Source organism: Mytilus californianus, unplaced genomic scaffold (assembly GCF_021869535.1).
Source record: "Mytilus californianus isolate M0D057914Y unplaced genomic scaffold, xbMytCali1.0.p SCAF_12, whole genome shotgun sequence".
Taxonomy (NCBI): Eukaryota; Metazoa; Mollusca; class Bivalvia; order Mytilida; family Mytilidae; genus Mytilus; species Mytilus californianus.
The window spans coordinates 13,635,987-13,650,947 of record NW_026262604.1 but is presented as its reverse complement, the minus strand read 5'-3'; the positions used below and the strand labels follow the sequence as shown (position 1 = coordinate 13,650,947).

Sequence of the window (14,961 nt, the reverse complement as noted above, 5' to 3'; positions counted from 1 at the left end):
ATCTCTAGCGCTGGACTTTACATCTCCAGCGCTGGACTTTGCATCTCCAGCAATGAACTTATATCTTCATGATATCGGCCCTCGGGACTGATATTGGTTCCTCGTGATACAGCATGCGATACGGATTTTGCCATGTATTATTCTATATTTATCGACCTAATAGAAGCATATAGACTGAGGACGAAGTCCGAGGTCGACATGCTTCTCTAGGTCGATATAACTTCGTATTGACCTCAAACAAAGGCTACAATTGTTATATTATTAATCAACAACTATTGCATGAAGAATGTAAAACTGGTGATTTCTAGAATGAATTTTTAGTAACATGCTGTATGTCCTGTGCAATATGTTGTTTTTGACCTACGAAAAGCTAAACACAACATTATTAGCGTGCAAACTGAGTAAATACAAATGTACATGGAATCAAGTTTTGACGAATCACAAATCCTTAAAAATATTCGATTAATAATATAATGTTTTATCAAAGAGGATTTCCTATGATTTTAGCCAATGAGAAAACAGAAAATTTATAGTCATATAATAATATAGTGTTACTAACTTGCTGATTCTGTATTGGCCCATGTATTGATTCAAGGTCTGCTGTATTGGTCCCGAGGGCTGTAGGGCCGAGGACTAATACAGCTGACTGAGAATCAATACATGGGCCAAACCAGAAGCAGCAAGTTCGTAACGCTTTTATTAAATAATCAAAACAGTCCGCATGACCAGTCCGTATGACAGGAAGTAGCTACAGTCCGTATGACAGGAAGCAGATACAGCTGGTCCGTATGACAGGAAGTAGATACAGCTGGTCCGTATGGAAAAAACATATTTACCGGGCCAAACAGTCATATTAAAAGTATGGTTAATATGAGTTGATGTTTTGAATTCCATATGAGTCATATTAGGGCCAATTTAAACATTATATTTAATATTAATAATCTGTGATATTATTTCCACTGGAAACATTTTATAGTATTTGTTCCTGAAGGAAGAAAGGGTGTAGAATATTTGCTCCAACAATAACAGATTGTATAGCATTGTTAAAAGTAAAGTTACCATAAAAACCTCTGTTAGCTTCTTTGGAACATTATTTTTGAGTTTTTGGTTTTTAATGCTTGTCAACTTCGTATTAGATTTGGCCTATCAACTGTTTTGATCGGAGCGTTACTGGTGAATCTTTTGTAGACGAAACGTGCATCTGGTGTAGAACATTATAAGCTTTGTATCTTTCATAAGGTTATGAGAGACACGTTTACTTAACATAATTACCAGATGATTCAAAATTTAATATGAAATATAACATGTGCTGCTTGTAGAAATACGAAAGGTTGTTAAAATTGAAATCTTTGGGGAGCACGCACGTTCACAAACTCCGAAACAGCTTTAACGTCGTCTCTGCTACGGTATGCTGCTGGTTTGTAGTTTGACACTTTCAGTCTGAAAATTGTCACGTTTCAGACAATATTTCTATGTCGGTGAATTTGTTTTGGAACAACAGCGTCCTTCATAAGACAGTCGTTTGAACTGAGGTAGAAAGTACATCTTGATTCATGGTCATATTTTCGACTTGTCAATCAATCGTCTTTTATGACACTTTTGAATTGAGTTGAATTATTGCAAATAGAATTGAATCAAAAAATAAAATTTAACTTTTTAATGAACTCTTTTGAAAAATTAGAAATATTAAAAATCATTTGCAAATTTCTGCTCAGACACTGGCAACGTTTTATAAAGTCTGGGTAGCAGCTGCAATCCCTTGAATACCGAATGAGTTGGGAAATGTATAGCCCATATGCCAATGAAGTTGGTATATTGCTGCTAAAGTGGAGGGGATTTATAATTTCAAAATAAAAATCATCTCGTTTGTCATAGATTCATGAGATGACCGCTTATGTCAAATTCGAGGTCTAGTCTAAAAATTAGGCGGAGAAAGCTGTGTCTGTTGTTTCTTAAATTTCTAGTTTTGGAGGATATTTAAATGTAATCCAATCAAAAAAGTCTGAATTGTTAATGGAAAGAACATCATCAATATTATATAAATAAAACATAGCTGAGAGGGGGATACAGCAGATTGTTACCACGAGAAAACATTGACAACTGAGGCGAAGCCAAGGTTGACAATGTCTTTTCGAGGGGTAACAATCTGCTGTATCACCCTCTCAGATATGTGTTATTTAATTTATTATACTGAATGTTCTGTTATTACCGTCTATTAAATTTCAAAATTCAAAGTAATAAACTATGACGTCTTGTACATAACAATCATCCGTATTTATTAAAGCGCACACTTGAGCAAGCGTCTCCATGAAGGGTAATAGAGTATTTGCCATGGGATAGAGTAAATTGTCTCCCTCCTATTAACCATTAAAATCTGGCATTTTGACATTAAATATAATGAATCTGAATGTGAAATTAAATGACCTGGCTTCTTTGATCATCTTGTTTTTGACAAGTGTCTGAAGGAACTCTCACTTATATGAAAATAAGAAGAAGTCAACAAGAGAAGCACACAGTTCGTTCCCATAGGAATGCCGACAATATGTTGGAATAGTCCTCTTCCAAATTCAACAAATATGTTGTCAATAAAAAAAAACTCCAGCATACCGATCACTTGTTCAACGGTGTGGTTTGACTCAGCCGGGGTTTGAATGATTTTTAGTTCCGTCGTTCAGATTTTAATAGAATAGATGAGATCGATTTAAGATGTTTTAATTAGAAGAAAGTATTTAAAGTATATACTGATCCCATAAACACTCGTTAGGTGTAGAACGGATGTTAAACTCTCAATTGAGACATCTTTTAATAACGTTACACTGCGTGAACTTATACTGAATTTATTTTAAAACAATTAATGACGTTACACCAAATGAACTTCAATTGCATTTATTTTTACAAATAAATTTTTAAGTTCAAACGGATATAAACTATCATAATTACTGCTTTTAAATCTACTGTATCAAAACATAAACTGTGTTTAAAAATGTCATCAAAATCGTATTCAATTTACTAGATTACAAAGTACCAACTGTGGCTGCACTTTTCGTCACCATCAACGTTATCAAATTTGTTTGTCCGTAATTTCCTTGGCTGGAACTATTTCTGGAGCACCTGTAAATCTTTTAAGGACGTAACAAATAATATCGTCTCAATCTGTTTTAAGGGTAATTTGATATTAGAACAAAGTGGCGGGTATAGATGGAATATACTCACTTCCCTCCTTTGATCGAAAGAAATATAAAAACAATTTAAGAAAGGTTTTTTTTTATAAATCATGTCTATACCAAAGTAATGACTACTGAACTGATGATACTCTCGGGCACTGCTAGTCCACCAGCAGCGCTATTAATTCAGTGCTGTAAAATATGAAAACAACACGTTATAAATAGTATGCGTCCGAAGCGCTTTTCTGAATTCACCTTCATCGGGAACGTTCAGAGCTGAACATTTGAAAGTCAAGGATGTATACAACTGAAACAGTTGAAGAGCAATATAACCAAAAAAGGACCTCAAAAAAATAGCAAAATCCATCTAAAGTCAACTTTACTTTAGGCAGATGGAACCTTACATGTGTAGTTTCTTAATTCATAAATTTATAAACGGAAATTAAGAAAGGTTTGTTATAAATCATATCTGTGCCAAAGTACTGACTTCGCAGCTCATCTGCTTTCTTCATCCGTATAATGGACACACTTAATTAAGGTAATAATTTTGATTATCATTAATTTTATCTGTGTACAAAGGTCCCTACAACAAATTCGGATGTTACAATCAAAGCTGGAATGAACGTCAAACTAGATGTTGATCTTGCTGTAAACACTATCACTATACAATCCAATGGACGACTGGTGTGGGATTCTGGGAAAAATACTGTCATCAGGACACGGTCCATTCTGATACAGGGGAAAATGGAGATCGGATCAGAAGATTGTAAATTCAATGCAAAGACTGAAATTATTCTCAAAGGTATGAAAATAGCTTAAGATAAGACATTTGCAGAGAGAAATTTTGAAAATGGGAATTGACATCAACCCTAAACGTCAAAATTATTCTTCAAAATTAGTATGAGGGTCTCGGTGGGGGTCCTTCAATTCGGTATTCTTTAATTTTTTAAGCAATTTTTCTGTATTCTTTATAGATTTGTCCATTATTCTCTATTCTTTATATTCTTGGTCTCAACCATTCGCTCCTTTACGGCTCGGTTGTTTCAGATTTTCTCTCAGTTTCTATTCGGTATAACTATTAGATTGATTCTAAACATGTCGTATAGTACTTTATAAGTAGTTTATCAATTTTGTCCAAACATGCAGTGTGTAATACCTTTCCAAAAATAGTATCTGGTGTATAATAACTGGAGGTCTTTTGGGGGCTTTTCATTTCTGGTGTCATACTTTTCCCAAAATTTGAACCGTTTTCATCATAACCTAGGGTCTTGATTTGTGTGGTGTGTTTTTTTTTTTTGGGGGGGGGGGGGGGGAGGGGGGTGGAGGTGGTAGCCCTTCATCACTCTATTACTCTATTCTTTAATTTTAAGGCCACTTTCTCTTGCTGTCAATTTTTCTCTATTCTTTTATTTGTTTGTGCAATTAAAATTCTGTTAACCCCCATTACTTTCAAAAAATATATATATTATAGTGTATTTTAAATGTATATATAGTGCATCAAATGTGTCAACAAATGTATATTATATTTTATTTTCTAAAAGCGGATACCGTTTAGTATCAAGAGTGAGAAAAAATACATTAATATATATATTTAAATTTTTATTTTTTCAATAGTTTTGATACATTTGAAAAAGGAAAAATGCACGCGGATGTTTTTCATACATGCTCATTACCTTGTCAATGGTTTAAGGGAATTTTTCCTGTGTTTTCAACTTACTTAACATTTTTATTATGCATGGAATTTCCAATTAAAGAAAGTAATCGCTCGTCACGGCACGAAAGAAAATATTTGAAATTTAGATAAGTTCACCTAATAATCAATTTTTCAAAAAAAAACAAATCAAACCAAAACAATACAAAACAAAAACAAAACAAAACAAAACAAAACAAAACAAAACAAAACAAAACAAAACAAAACAAAACAAAACAAAACAAAACAAAACAAAACAAAACAATTATTGAAAGTAATAAATATCCTAATAACAACAAATTTATTAATGAATTATTTCTATTTCTAATTATTTTCATACTTTGGAAGGTATTAGAAATGAAGTCCCGGATTTCGGTCACTGTGGTCAGAAATTTGTTTGTGTCGCCCAAGGTGGTACATTAGAGCTTCATGGAAAGGACAAATTATCATGGACAAAACTTGATAAAACACTTAATCCTCTTAAAGTCGGAGACGGAATTTTTTTCCAACATCAGGTAAGTGTCGAAAATATATTTTAAAAGTACAATTTTAGTTCATAATAAAAATAAAGGTTATTAAAAGGATTTTTATTTAAATGTGTGTGTAAACTCGGTCCAGACTTGCTCGTAATCTAAATTCAGTCAAAACTACGTAAAATAACATTTGTTTCTGTTTATTTAAAAATTGAATGCTTCTTTTTGTAAATTTATTGGGTCGTAAAAGCGTTGACCAAAGTACATTTTGTTTCCGCGCTTTATTCTAAAAATGTGCGCACGGTCAACGCTTTTACGTCCTATAAAATTAATAAAAGAAGCATTCAATACTTATAATTACATTTTTTTACTAGGATCATGGAAACACGATTTCTATCAAGTTTTTCTTTTATTTACCTGTGCACTTTTTTGTGGAAGCTCGTGTCATCATGAATGTTACATTTCATAATGTCAGAATGACGCGAGATTGCTGCTAGCCAATCAAAATAACGTATTATAATGAAACATACATGTAATGTTATTATTACGTAATGAACGAAATAGTCCGATCAATTCTATTAACTTTTTTACGGAATTTTTAATCGTGATAGCACGAATAGTGTGTATACATGTATAAATATATTGGTTTTCATAACGTTCACCAATGAAATCGGATTAAACATACTGCATAGGATATAATAATCTCTCAATCCACCATTTTTTTCTTGCGCATGTTTTATAACAATACAAGTGAAAGTTAAACTATTACGAAAAACAAATCATGAAAAATCAAAAATAGACTCGGAAGATATCAATCAAACATAGAACGGGTAACAGGAATGGCCAAAATATAAAGGACAGAAAAAAAAGACTGCGTAAACTACCAAACCCAGTCTGCTCCGAAAAAAACGTTAAGCAAAAGAAACAACGGACAACGCATGGTCCGGATGTCATGGCATGTTACAGGCAAACATGTGGTGGTGGTTGACGCTTAAATTGTTACAGGCTAAAATGTGGTGGTCGAAACAGTTCCTTTTTTTTATATTTCAGAAAACATCTGGAACAGATAAAGACTGGTTTAGTGGTTTACGCGTGACTGAGTTTAATGCATCATCAAAACACGTCATCAAGAAGGAAGTGTTCTATCTGTCTGGTCAGAACGAGTACTGGACGAACAGGGGAATGACAGAGTTTGATCCCTTTATTGACAGTAAGTCATCTTTATAACGGTCGTTTGGATGAAGGGTTAGGTGCGACGTAATATCTAATTAATCCCACTTTTTTTTTGGGCGGGGGGTGGAAAGGGGGGGGGGGGGGGTGGAACGTTCCTATATTAAGTCAAGGAGACAAAAATTACCGTAAACTAACTACAGAGGAATTTTCGCGGATTTAAACTTTCGCTATTTCTAGCACAAACAAACATGGTCGCTAGGTTTTATATTATTTTTTTGGTTTGTCCATGATGTTAATCTCCTTCAAATAAAAAAATATTTTCCAGGATCATTCCTATTTTATTGGTGTGGTTTTTATTGTCCTGTCGTTAGTTTTCTATGTATTGTTGTGTGTTGCTGTTTGTTTTGTTTTCCGGCTTTTGCCATGGCATTAATTGTCAGTTTCTCTTCGTCTTATTTTTCGTATTGGGAGAATTAGCGAAAGCAAGGTAACCCTCTTTCGAAAATTTTCAATATATCAATATCATACTTTTTGTGTAATTGCCTATACTCGTTTTGCCAATAATTTTGAACACAATTTTTTGAAGTTAGATAAATCTATTATTTTGTATTTTAGGTATATCTGCAGGAAGTGTTGTTGGCATTGCCTTGTTGAGGACATTGGTTGGCACAGCTGACCTATCAGGCGTATATGCCAAACTTGAGTCGTTGGGAGCTACTAGAATAAGAGATGTAGACAGTGACGATGCGTATACATTCATGGTTATTAAAGGTGAACAATAGTCGGTTTTCATTAAACTAGTCTTTTTCCAATTTTAGAATTTTAGGAAAAGGAAAAACAACTTTTAAGTATTTCATGACAATGAGATGAAAATTTATTGAAAAGGCATATTTTTTTGTACATAAGCTGTTTATAATATTTATTCTAAAAAAAACTTTCTCTTTCTAATGCCCCCTTCACATACACGGATTTTTCTTGCGAGTCCTTACGGATCGCCAACTCGTAGTTAATCACAAGCATCCGTAAATAGCTCGCTGGTATCCGTAAATAACTCGCCACAACTCGCAGACACTTTTGAATATCCGTAAAAGGAAAGGCAAATTTTTTGACAAGACAAAAATCTTTTCCCGTAAATAACCGGTACCAATCCGTAAGTATCGTTAACCGCTCGAAAACCGATCGCAACAAGTTGTAATCATCCGTAAAGTGCTCGCAAGAATCCGTAAATAACTCGTTAAATTTCTTTTAACGATTTGTTGCTTCGCATCACGGTGCGGAGCTATTGGTTTCAGTCGATATACACGCCATCTTGAAATAATTACTTATCACATATAGATCCTGACTGGTTGCTTTATGATGCGACTGAGATACAGCAACAGCTATTGGTTTGAATGAGATAAAGAATTACAGACTTTTCTCGTCTCAGGATAAGACATCAAATGCCGGAAAATTAACTATGTGTATTTCAGTTCCGATCAACTGTCATTAATACATGTTCGTTTTATTATGCATATATTGCACACTGAAATTCAATATTGAAATATCAATTGTTAATACGTGTTTATTTGCTTTGTTAATCTGCAATATGCACGATTTGTTTTGCTAAACAATGTTTACAAAAATGCATTATCTGTATTTTATAACCTCTGCCAATCTAGGCACACCTCCAGAGTCGTGATATTTGCAAATGCCTTGGTTTTGATGGTTATTGTCTTCATCACTCGAAATCATGTTACTCTTAATCAACATACCTAAACATCCAATTATATCTGAATAAATTATATACAGAACTAGCAATCAAAATCGCAAGTAAATGACCAGCTGAAAGAACTAGAAAACCACACTCCACAAAAACACATTGACAACTATCACTGAACAGCCAGTTTAAAATTTCAGAAAAGTTCATCTTAATATATATACAAAAATTGATATTCCAAGTCTAAGACATCCATTTTATATCAATCAATATCTAAAAATACCACATCCCCAATACTAAATCAACAACCACATGGACACATATTACCTTAAATTAGGATAGAGAGATTTTAGAAAGCTCAAACTTGTTACGGTTAGTTTACGATTTGTGTACGTCATTTTACGATTGTTTTACGGATTGTTACGAGCACTTTACGTGAAGTAACGAGTACTCTACGAATAGATACATATACTTTACGTATAGGTCCGTGTTGTTTACGAATTGGGAAAAGGTATAACAGATGCGAAATAGTCAAGACTCGCAAATACTTGTAACTAACTCTTAACAATTCGTAACAACACATAAACAGGTCGTAACTTATACGTCATAGCTTCTTCGATGAATAGTAAAAGCTAGTATATTGCCTGCAAATTGCTCGTAGTTATCCGTGACAAATCGTAAAAAATCTTGGAATTTTGCCGTTAATACTTCGTAGTAACTCCTAAAAATCCGTAATAAACCATAAATCCCTCGTTATAACTCGTAACAGCTCTTAAATCGGTCGTAACAGTGGCCAAATCGTTAATTAAGATCCTTGAATTTGTGCGATTCGTAAGGACTCGTAAGAAAAATCCGTGATTATGTAGGGGCATAAAGCTAGTATTTGTATATTTCTTTTACCTATTGACTCAGTGAAATTATTTTATTGGGTAAAAAAAGTCACTTTAAGTAACATCGTTCAATTGTATAACATTGGCGTTATTGTATACTAATAGTAATATGACGTCAAAGAAGCAACATTATTGTTTTGATTAACCATGTGATAGTTTCGATTCAAATTCGAAATTACGATATTTCATTGCGACCAATGTCATAACATATTAAGGTAACCTTTCTTAACCTTTCTTAACGATTTGAGGAAGAACTTACTCTGTGTTGTGTTTCAACATTATGTTAAAGAAAATAAAGTTAACAAAAATTATACGTTATATTTCATTTCACTTCATTTCAAGGTGATACCAGTTCTGTTGTTGAAGATCTGAACAATTCCGCCGATGATGTTCGTGTCGCAACCGTTTCCATGGATTTAATCGCTGCAAACCAGAAAATAGTGGTCAGCAGTCAAGTAAAGACTGGTTCATGGGGTTCCACATATGTTGATTTTCTGGTTTACGACCATGACCGAGCTTATCCTATAATAGATCTAGTTGATAACGCACAAACATTGGAACCAGGTAGAAAATTCGGAAATTTAAATAAAATGAGACTTTGGGTATACGTCATTGAGACCGCAGAGCCACAGAATAACAAAACTGACATATAGATTGCAACACTCAATTGTCAATTAAGGACATTTGTCTTTACAAAATTTAAAAAATCTAGACAACAATTCTCAATAAATAACACAGGAATCCCTCAAAGATCTGCCATCAACACCAGATTCTCGAAACAGACAGAAAACAGCCCATGAGTTATGATAAAAGACTTCTTAACTTGAGACAGACAGAAAACAATCCATGAGTTATGATAAAAGACTTCTTAACTTGGGATCGACAGAAAACAACCCATGAGTTATGATAAAAGACTTCTTAACTTGAGACAGACAGAAAACAACCCATGAGTTATGATTAAAGACTTCTTAACTTGGGACCGACAGAAAACAACCCATGAGTTATGATAAAAGACTTCTTAACTTGACACAGACAGAAAACAACCCATGAGTTATGATAAAAGACTTCATAACTTGAGACAGACAGAAAACAACCCATGAGTTATGATAAAAGACTTCTTAACTTGGGACCGACAGAAAACAACCCATGAGTTATGATAAAAGACTTCTTAACTTGAAACAGACAGAAAACAACCCATGAGTTATGATAAAAGACTTCTTAACTTGGGACAGACAGAAAACAACCCATGAGTTATGATAAAAGACTTCTTAACTTGAGACAAGCATAACGATTTGTAGAATCGTAAAACTATTTTTTATTATATCTACTCCTTTTTTATCCCTTAATTAGTAGACAAACAAAATGTAAATAAAAACAGTACATTAAATTCACTTGCGCCAGATATTAGATATGAGGTTGTTTTAGTATTGGCATATCTCATTTCTATTGAGAATTACGTTTGCTCGAACCCTCATTTGGAAAATTCAAAAATTGCAAGGCATGGTACATTGACTTTTAAAGTCTTCCGTTGTTCCCACGTTTAAATGTTGCAATTCTTTTTTCGACATTTGCATTTTAAACTATTGAAATACTCTAGACAAATAGCTCTCTGTCATCATTTTGTTTACCTAATTAGCGTTCTTTTTTTCTTTTTAGAGGACAAGATCCTTTTCACATCAACGGATTTCGACATGGAGCAAGCAGAAGTTGGTTCCGTTGATAGTTGTAACACTTGTAATCAGAAACAGATCCGTGCTGACTGTAAGTAGCGATTAAAGAAAAAACAATTGTGTTTAATTAATAACTTTGAAAAAAATGTGAAAAATCTAAAAAATTGCAAAATTTCATTACGATTAGTCTTAAACTTTTTGATTGGAGCATCACTGAAGGTGTCTTTTGTAGACGAAACGCGCATCTGGCGTACAAAATTATTAGCCTGGTATCTTTGATAAAATGTTTTGTACATTCACGTAAGAATCTGGATTTCTCGTGTTTAATCAACAACTTTCGCCGAGCTTTTATACTGTGATGTGATAAAGTTTTATGAGGGGTTTATTTTCCCAAATTTTGCAATTTCGATAAAATAGTAAAACTATGCTCTTACGTAAAATGCATTTGTTATGTCAGATGGAACAATTTTGCTTTTAAATTTAGTTGTTTTGTCTGGTTCAGTTTTGTTAATTTTCTTTTGTCTAGGAGAGATAACTGGAATATGAGACATATTCAGTCGCCTATTAAATATGTATTATCTGATACGTAAGTTATGTACATGTACAATGATGTATGAGTTATGTTAACTGCCTGTATTATGTATCTGATCATTACATTGTAGTTGTTCCAAAGTTTGTTCATTGGTCAAAACTTGAAAATAATGTTGACATGCGCGGTGAGGTTGCATTGTTGACTAGGAACATAAAAATAAGAGGTGAAACACAATTAAGGTGTCCCGCAGCTAATGGAAACTGCGCTGACTTCCCATATGATACATTCGGCGGTCACGTCAAGGTAAATTATGACACGTTTAAAAAAAACATGGAATTTAGCATTTTATTAAAGAACAAAATAACTTGATTCTTATTTTTTTCACAGTATAAGAATGATCGAACATCTTACCACATTAAAATACTTTGTAATAACATCTCTAGCATACAAAGATAATCAATATCCCTACACGTACTTCACAAAAATGATAGCAAACGAACGGCACCACAATTGCCGTTCTTTATTGTAAATTCACTGTAACACTTCATCGTTACATGTAACGTTGTGACAACTAATATAAAAATAAGGAGATGAGGTATGATTGCCAACAAGACAACTATCCACCAAATTTCAAATAAAGTGGATGTAAGCAATTATAGGCAACCGTAGGACTTGAACAATAAGAAAAACCCAAACTGTATAGTCAGCTATAAAAGGCCCCCGACATGAAAAATATGAAACAATTCTATTGAGAAAACTAACGGCCTAATTTATAACAAAACAATTAACGAAACACACATACGACAGACATGAACCAACGACAACCACTGAACTACAGGCTCCTGACTTGGGACAGGCACATAAAGAATGTGGCGGGGTTAAACATGTTTGTGAGCGCTCAACACTCCCCCTAACCTGGGACAGTGGTGTAACAGCACAACAAAGAACAAACTATAAAAATCAGTTGGAAAAGGCTTAACTCAGATCGATATAAAGAAGAAAAACATCACGTAAAATGCGCTTCACTAAAAGGTCAAGATGATCGCTCTCTTTGCAGTTTTTGTCAACTTCTTGGTAACATGTTGATCACACTACATCACGCAATATATAAACTATTTCAGGCGAAAACATCTAAAGGTATAGAATATCAGGTCCAATTGTTTTATTAAATAAATAGGATTGTGTATCAACAATACTGTATACCAAATAGAAAACAATACTTTATAAATTGTATGCATCTGACGCTCTTTTCTGGATTTACCTTCATTAGTAACGTTAACGCACTAAGCCGAATATTTGACATTTTTGCTAGCCAAGGGTTACGATCCAGTCCCTCATCTCTACCTTTCGCATATTAAGCCAACATTTGTGATTTCAATGCTGTGCCATCTATCGGTAGATAAAAGTAACGGCCATTTCGACTACATCATTCTTGAACAATGGCAATACTTCAGTATGGAAGTGTGAAAATGGTTGTGTCTAGTAGTCACGAATTTTGTGAAACAGGAACCGTAAATATACATTGAAATTTCAACATTTGCGCGAGAAACATACCCCGAAACTTCAATTAGTTGATTAAGAACTTTAAAACTTTCACTATATATCGTGGTATGTTTTGGGGGTAAAGACTTGTTGCACAATCAGCACGTGGCAATAGTTTATTTACATTTTATACCTTAACTAAGGATCGTCTTAAAGGCTCTTTTTGATTGGATGCAGCCCGTAACAACTGCGACCAACGGAAATCAATACCACGTGGATCCGAAATTATATTTCAATCCGCCAAGGGTGGAGAGAAGGGGACTGGATCGTAACTTTTGGCTAGCGATGATGAATATTTAAAAATCAAGGATGCATAAGAACAGAAACAGTTGAAGAGCTACAGTATATGACCAAAAAGTACAAAAAATGATAGCCAGATTAATCTAAGGATATAAATTGTCGCAAAAATGGCAGACTCTTATGGTTTTTTTCCCCCCACAAATTGTTTGTTGTTGTTTATTTATATCGTTGGGTAGCTGTCTTTGACGTTAACCCAACGTCACCTTTTATTTTGATCCAAAGGAATTTTCGGGTAAAGAAAGACTGTCACCCCTGTACTTCTATTGCACACTCTCTTCACGTTAAAAAAAACCTCCATCATTTTCTAGTGTCAATCCAAATTTCCCGCTATTCATCCCAGTCGCCCTACATTGCAAAAGCGTTTTAATTGTTAATTGGTTTTTGTCCTGTATATGCATGGCATATATGTCATTGGGTGAAAAGCAAGCAACCATAAACTAACTAATCAATCAACCCTCTTACAACAAAGTTTTAAAAAAAATAACGAATAAAGAATTAACATTTTATCGGCGGCGATAACCCCTAAATAAAAAAAAGTATACTCCAAAATCATTTGGTTTTCAGTGTTCATCCTTCAAATCGTACTAATGGTTGTAAATTATTTCAATGGAGATACCTTTATATTACACCTGATAGAATAAAGCAAGACACACAACAATTAATTTTATCAAAGAATATTGAATTATGATGTCATCATTACGTCACAGTGTACACATCGTGTTCAACCTTTATAAAATGATGATAAGGCTGACTTTTTCACAAATTTCAACCTCTTTCAATAAACCTTATGATGTTAGATAATTTCTTTTGCAAGAGAAAACAATATTCAATTATCTCCTTATATTGTAGGTTTTGCGATATTTTAAGAACGTGCATGTAGAAGGAGTTGAGTTAGAAAATATGGGACAAGCTACGAGTCTAGGTAAGAATTCCATTATTGTAAAACAGTGGATTTGGGGGCGGATATACGATTTATAGCGATGATATAGATTCATTGCAAACGAGGCCGAACACCGAGTAGTTTAAGCTTAAATTTGACGGAGGATGCATATAGAACATTTTGATCCTTCTAAAAGTTAAGCGATATTTGTAATGATAAAATTAAGTCGAAAATATCCTTTTCAAAAGCGCTATTATGTGAACGCGCATGAACATAATATGATAATCAAGGTTGAGAAGCCATATGCATTTCGGGTGATTAAAATACAGGTCTTTTTTACAGGAAACTATCCTCTACATTTTCACATGTGTCATGACACTGATGATGAGGACTATCCCAATCCACCATATGTCAAGAAAAACTCAATTCATCATTCTTTTGCTAGATGTATTACAGTGCACGGATCACATGGTGTAACGGTATGTAACTTATCACGTGATTTATTAACCATAAGATATGTGACGGGATTGCTTCCCTAGCATAGTAGATACTTAGGCAGCCGCAAAAGTACTTCTCTACTCAGTCGGTAAGAGCGCTGACTTGTAATACAGAGGTCCTGGGTATGAGTCCCGAAGCAGACAATGTGATTATCTAATAAGGCTCGTGCTGTCTGTTTTCAGATGTAACGATACTAAGCTTATCACGTGATGCAGTTGGCACTTATCTAGTCACGTGATTCAATTATCACATGGTATAATGGAACTAAGCTTATCACATGATTTAATAATACAAGTATTGGTATATACATGCATTGCTTATCATTTCATTCAATAATCACTGTTATGATGTAGGTGAAGAGTTTCCCACCCCTGCGTATTGACAATGTCCTAAATTCGATATTGATCTTTGTGGATATCTAACTAAGTTTATCAACCAAAACATTTTCTTTAA

The 14,961-nt window shown here is 33.9% G+C and overlaps 1 protein-coding gene across 1 annotated transcript in view; it reads left to right on the top strand.

Moving 5' to 3' along the window:
- LOC127722292 (cell surface hyaluronidase-like) overlaps positions 1 to 14,961 on the top strand; it is a 40,000-nt gene that overhangs the window by 439 nt on the left and 24,600 nt on the right. The window contains exons 2-10 of the mRNA XM_052229183.1: positions 3,744 to 3,966; positions 5,203 to 5,369; positions 6,378 to 6,537; positions 7,116 to 7,271; positions 9,429 to 9,650; positions 10,743 to 10,847; positions 11,419 to 11,591; positions 13,980 to 14,052; positions 14,353 to 14,489. Of these exons, the coding sequence (XP_052085143.1) occupies positions 3,744 to 3,966; positions 5,203 to 5,369; positions 6,378 to 6,537; positions 7,116 to 7,271; positions 9,429 to 9,650; positions 10,743 to 10,847; positions 11,419 to 11,591; positions 13,980 to 14,052; positions 14,353 to 14,489 (1,416 nt within the window). The remainder of the gene's footprint in view (positions 1 to 3,743; positions 3,967 to 5,202; positions 5,370 to 6,377; positions 6,538 to 7,115; positions 7,272 to 9,428; positions 9,651 to 10,742; positions 10,848 to 11,418; positions 11,592 to 13,979; positions 14,053 to 14,352; positions 14,490 to 14,961) is intronic.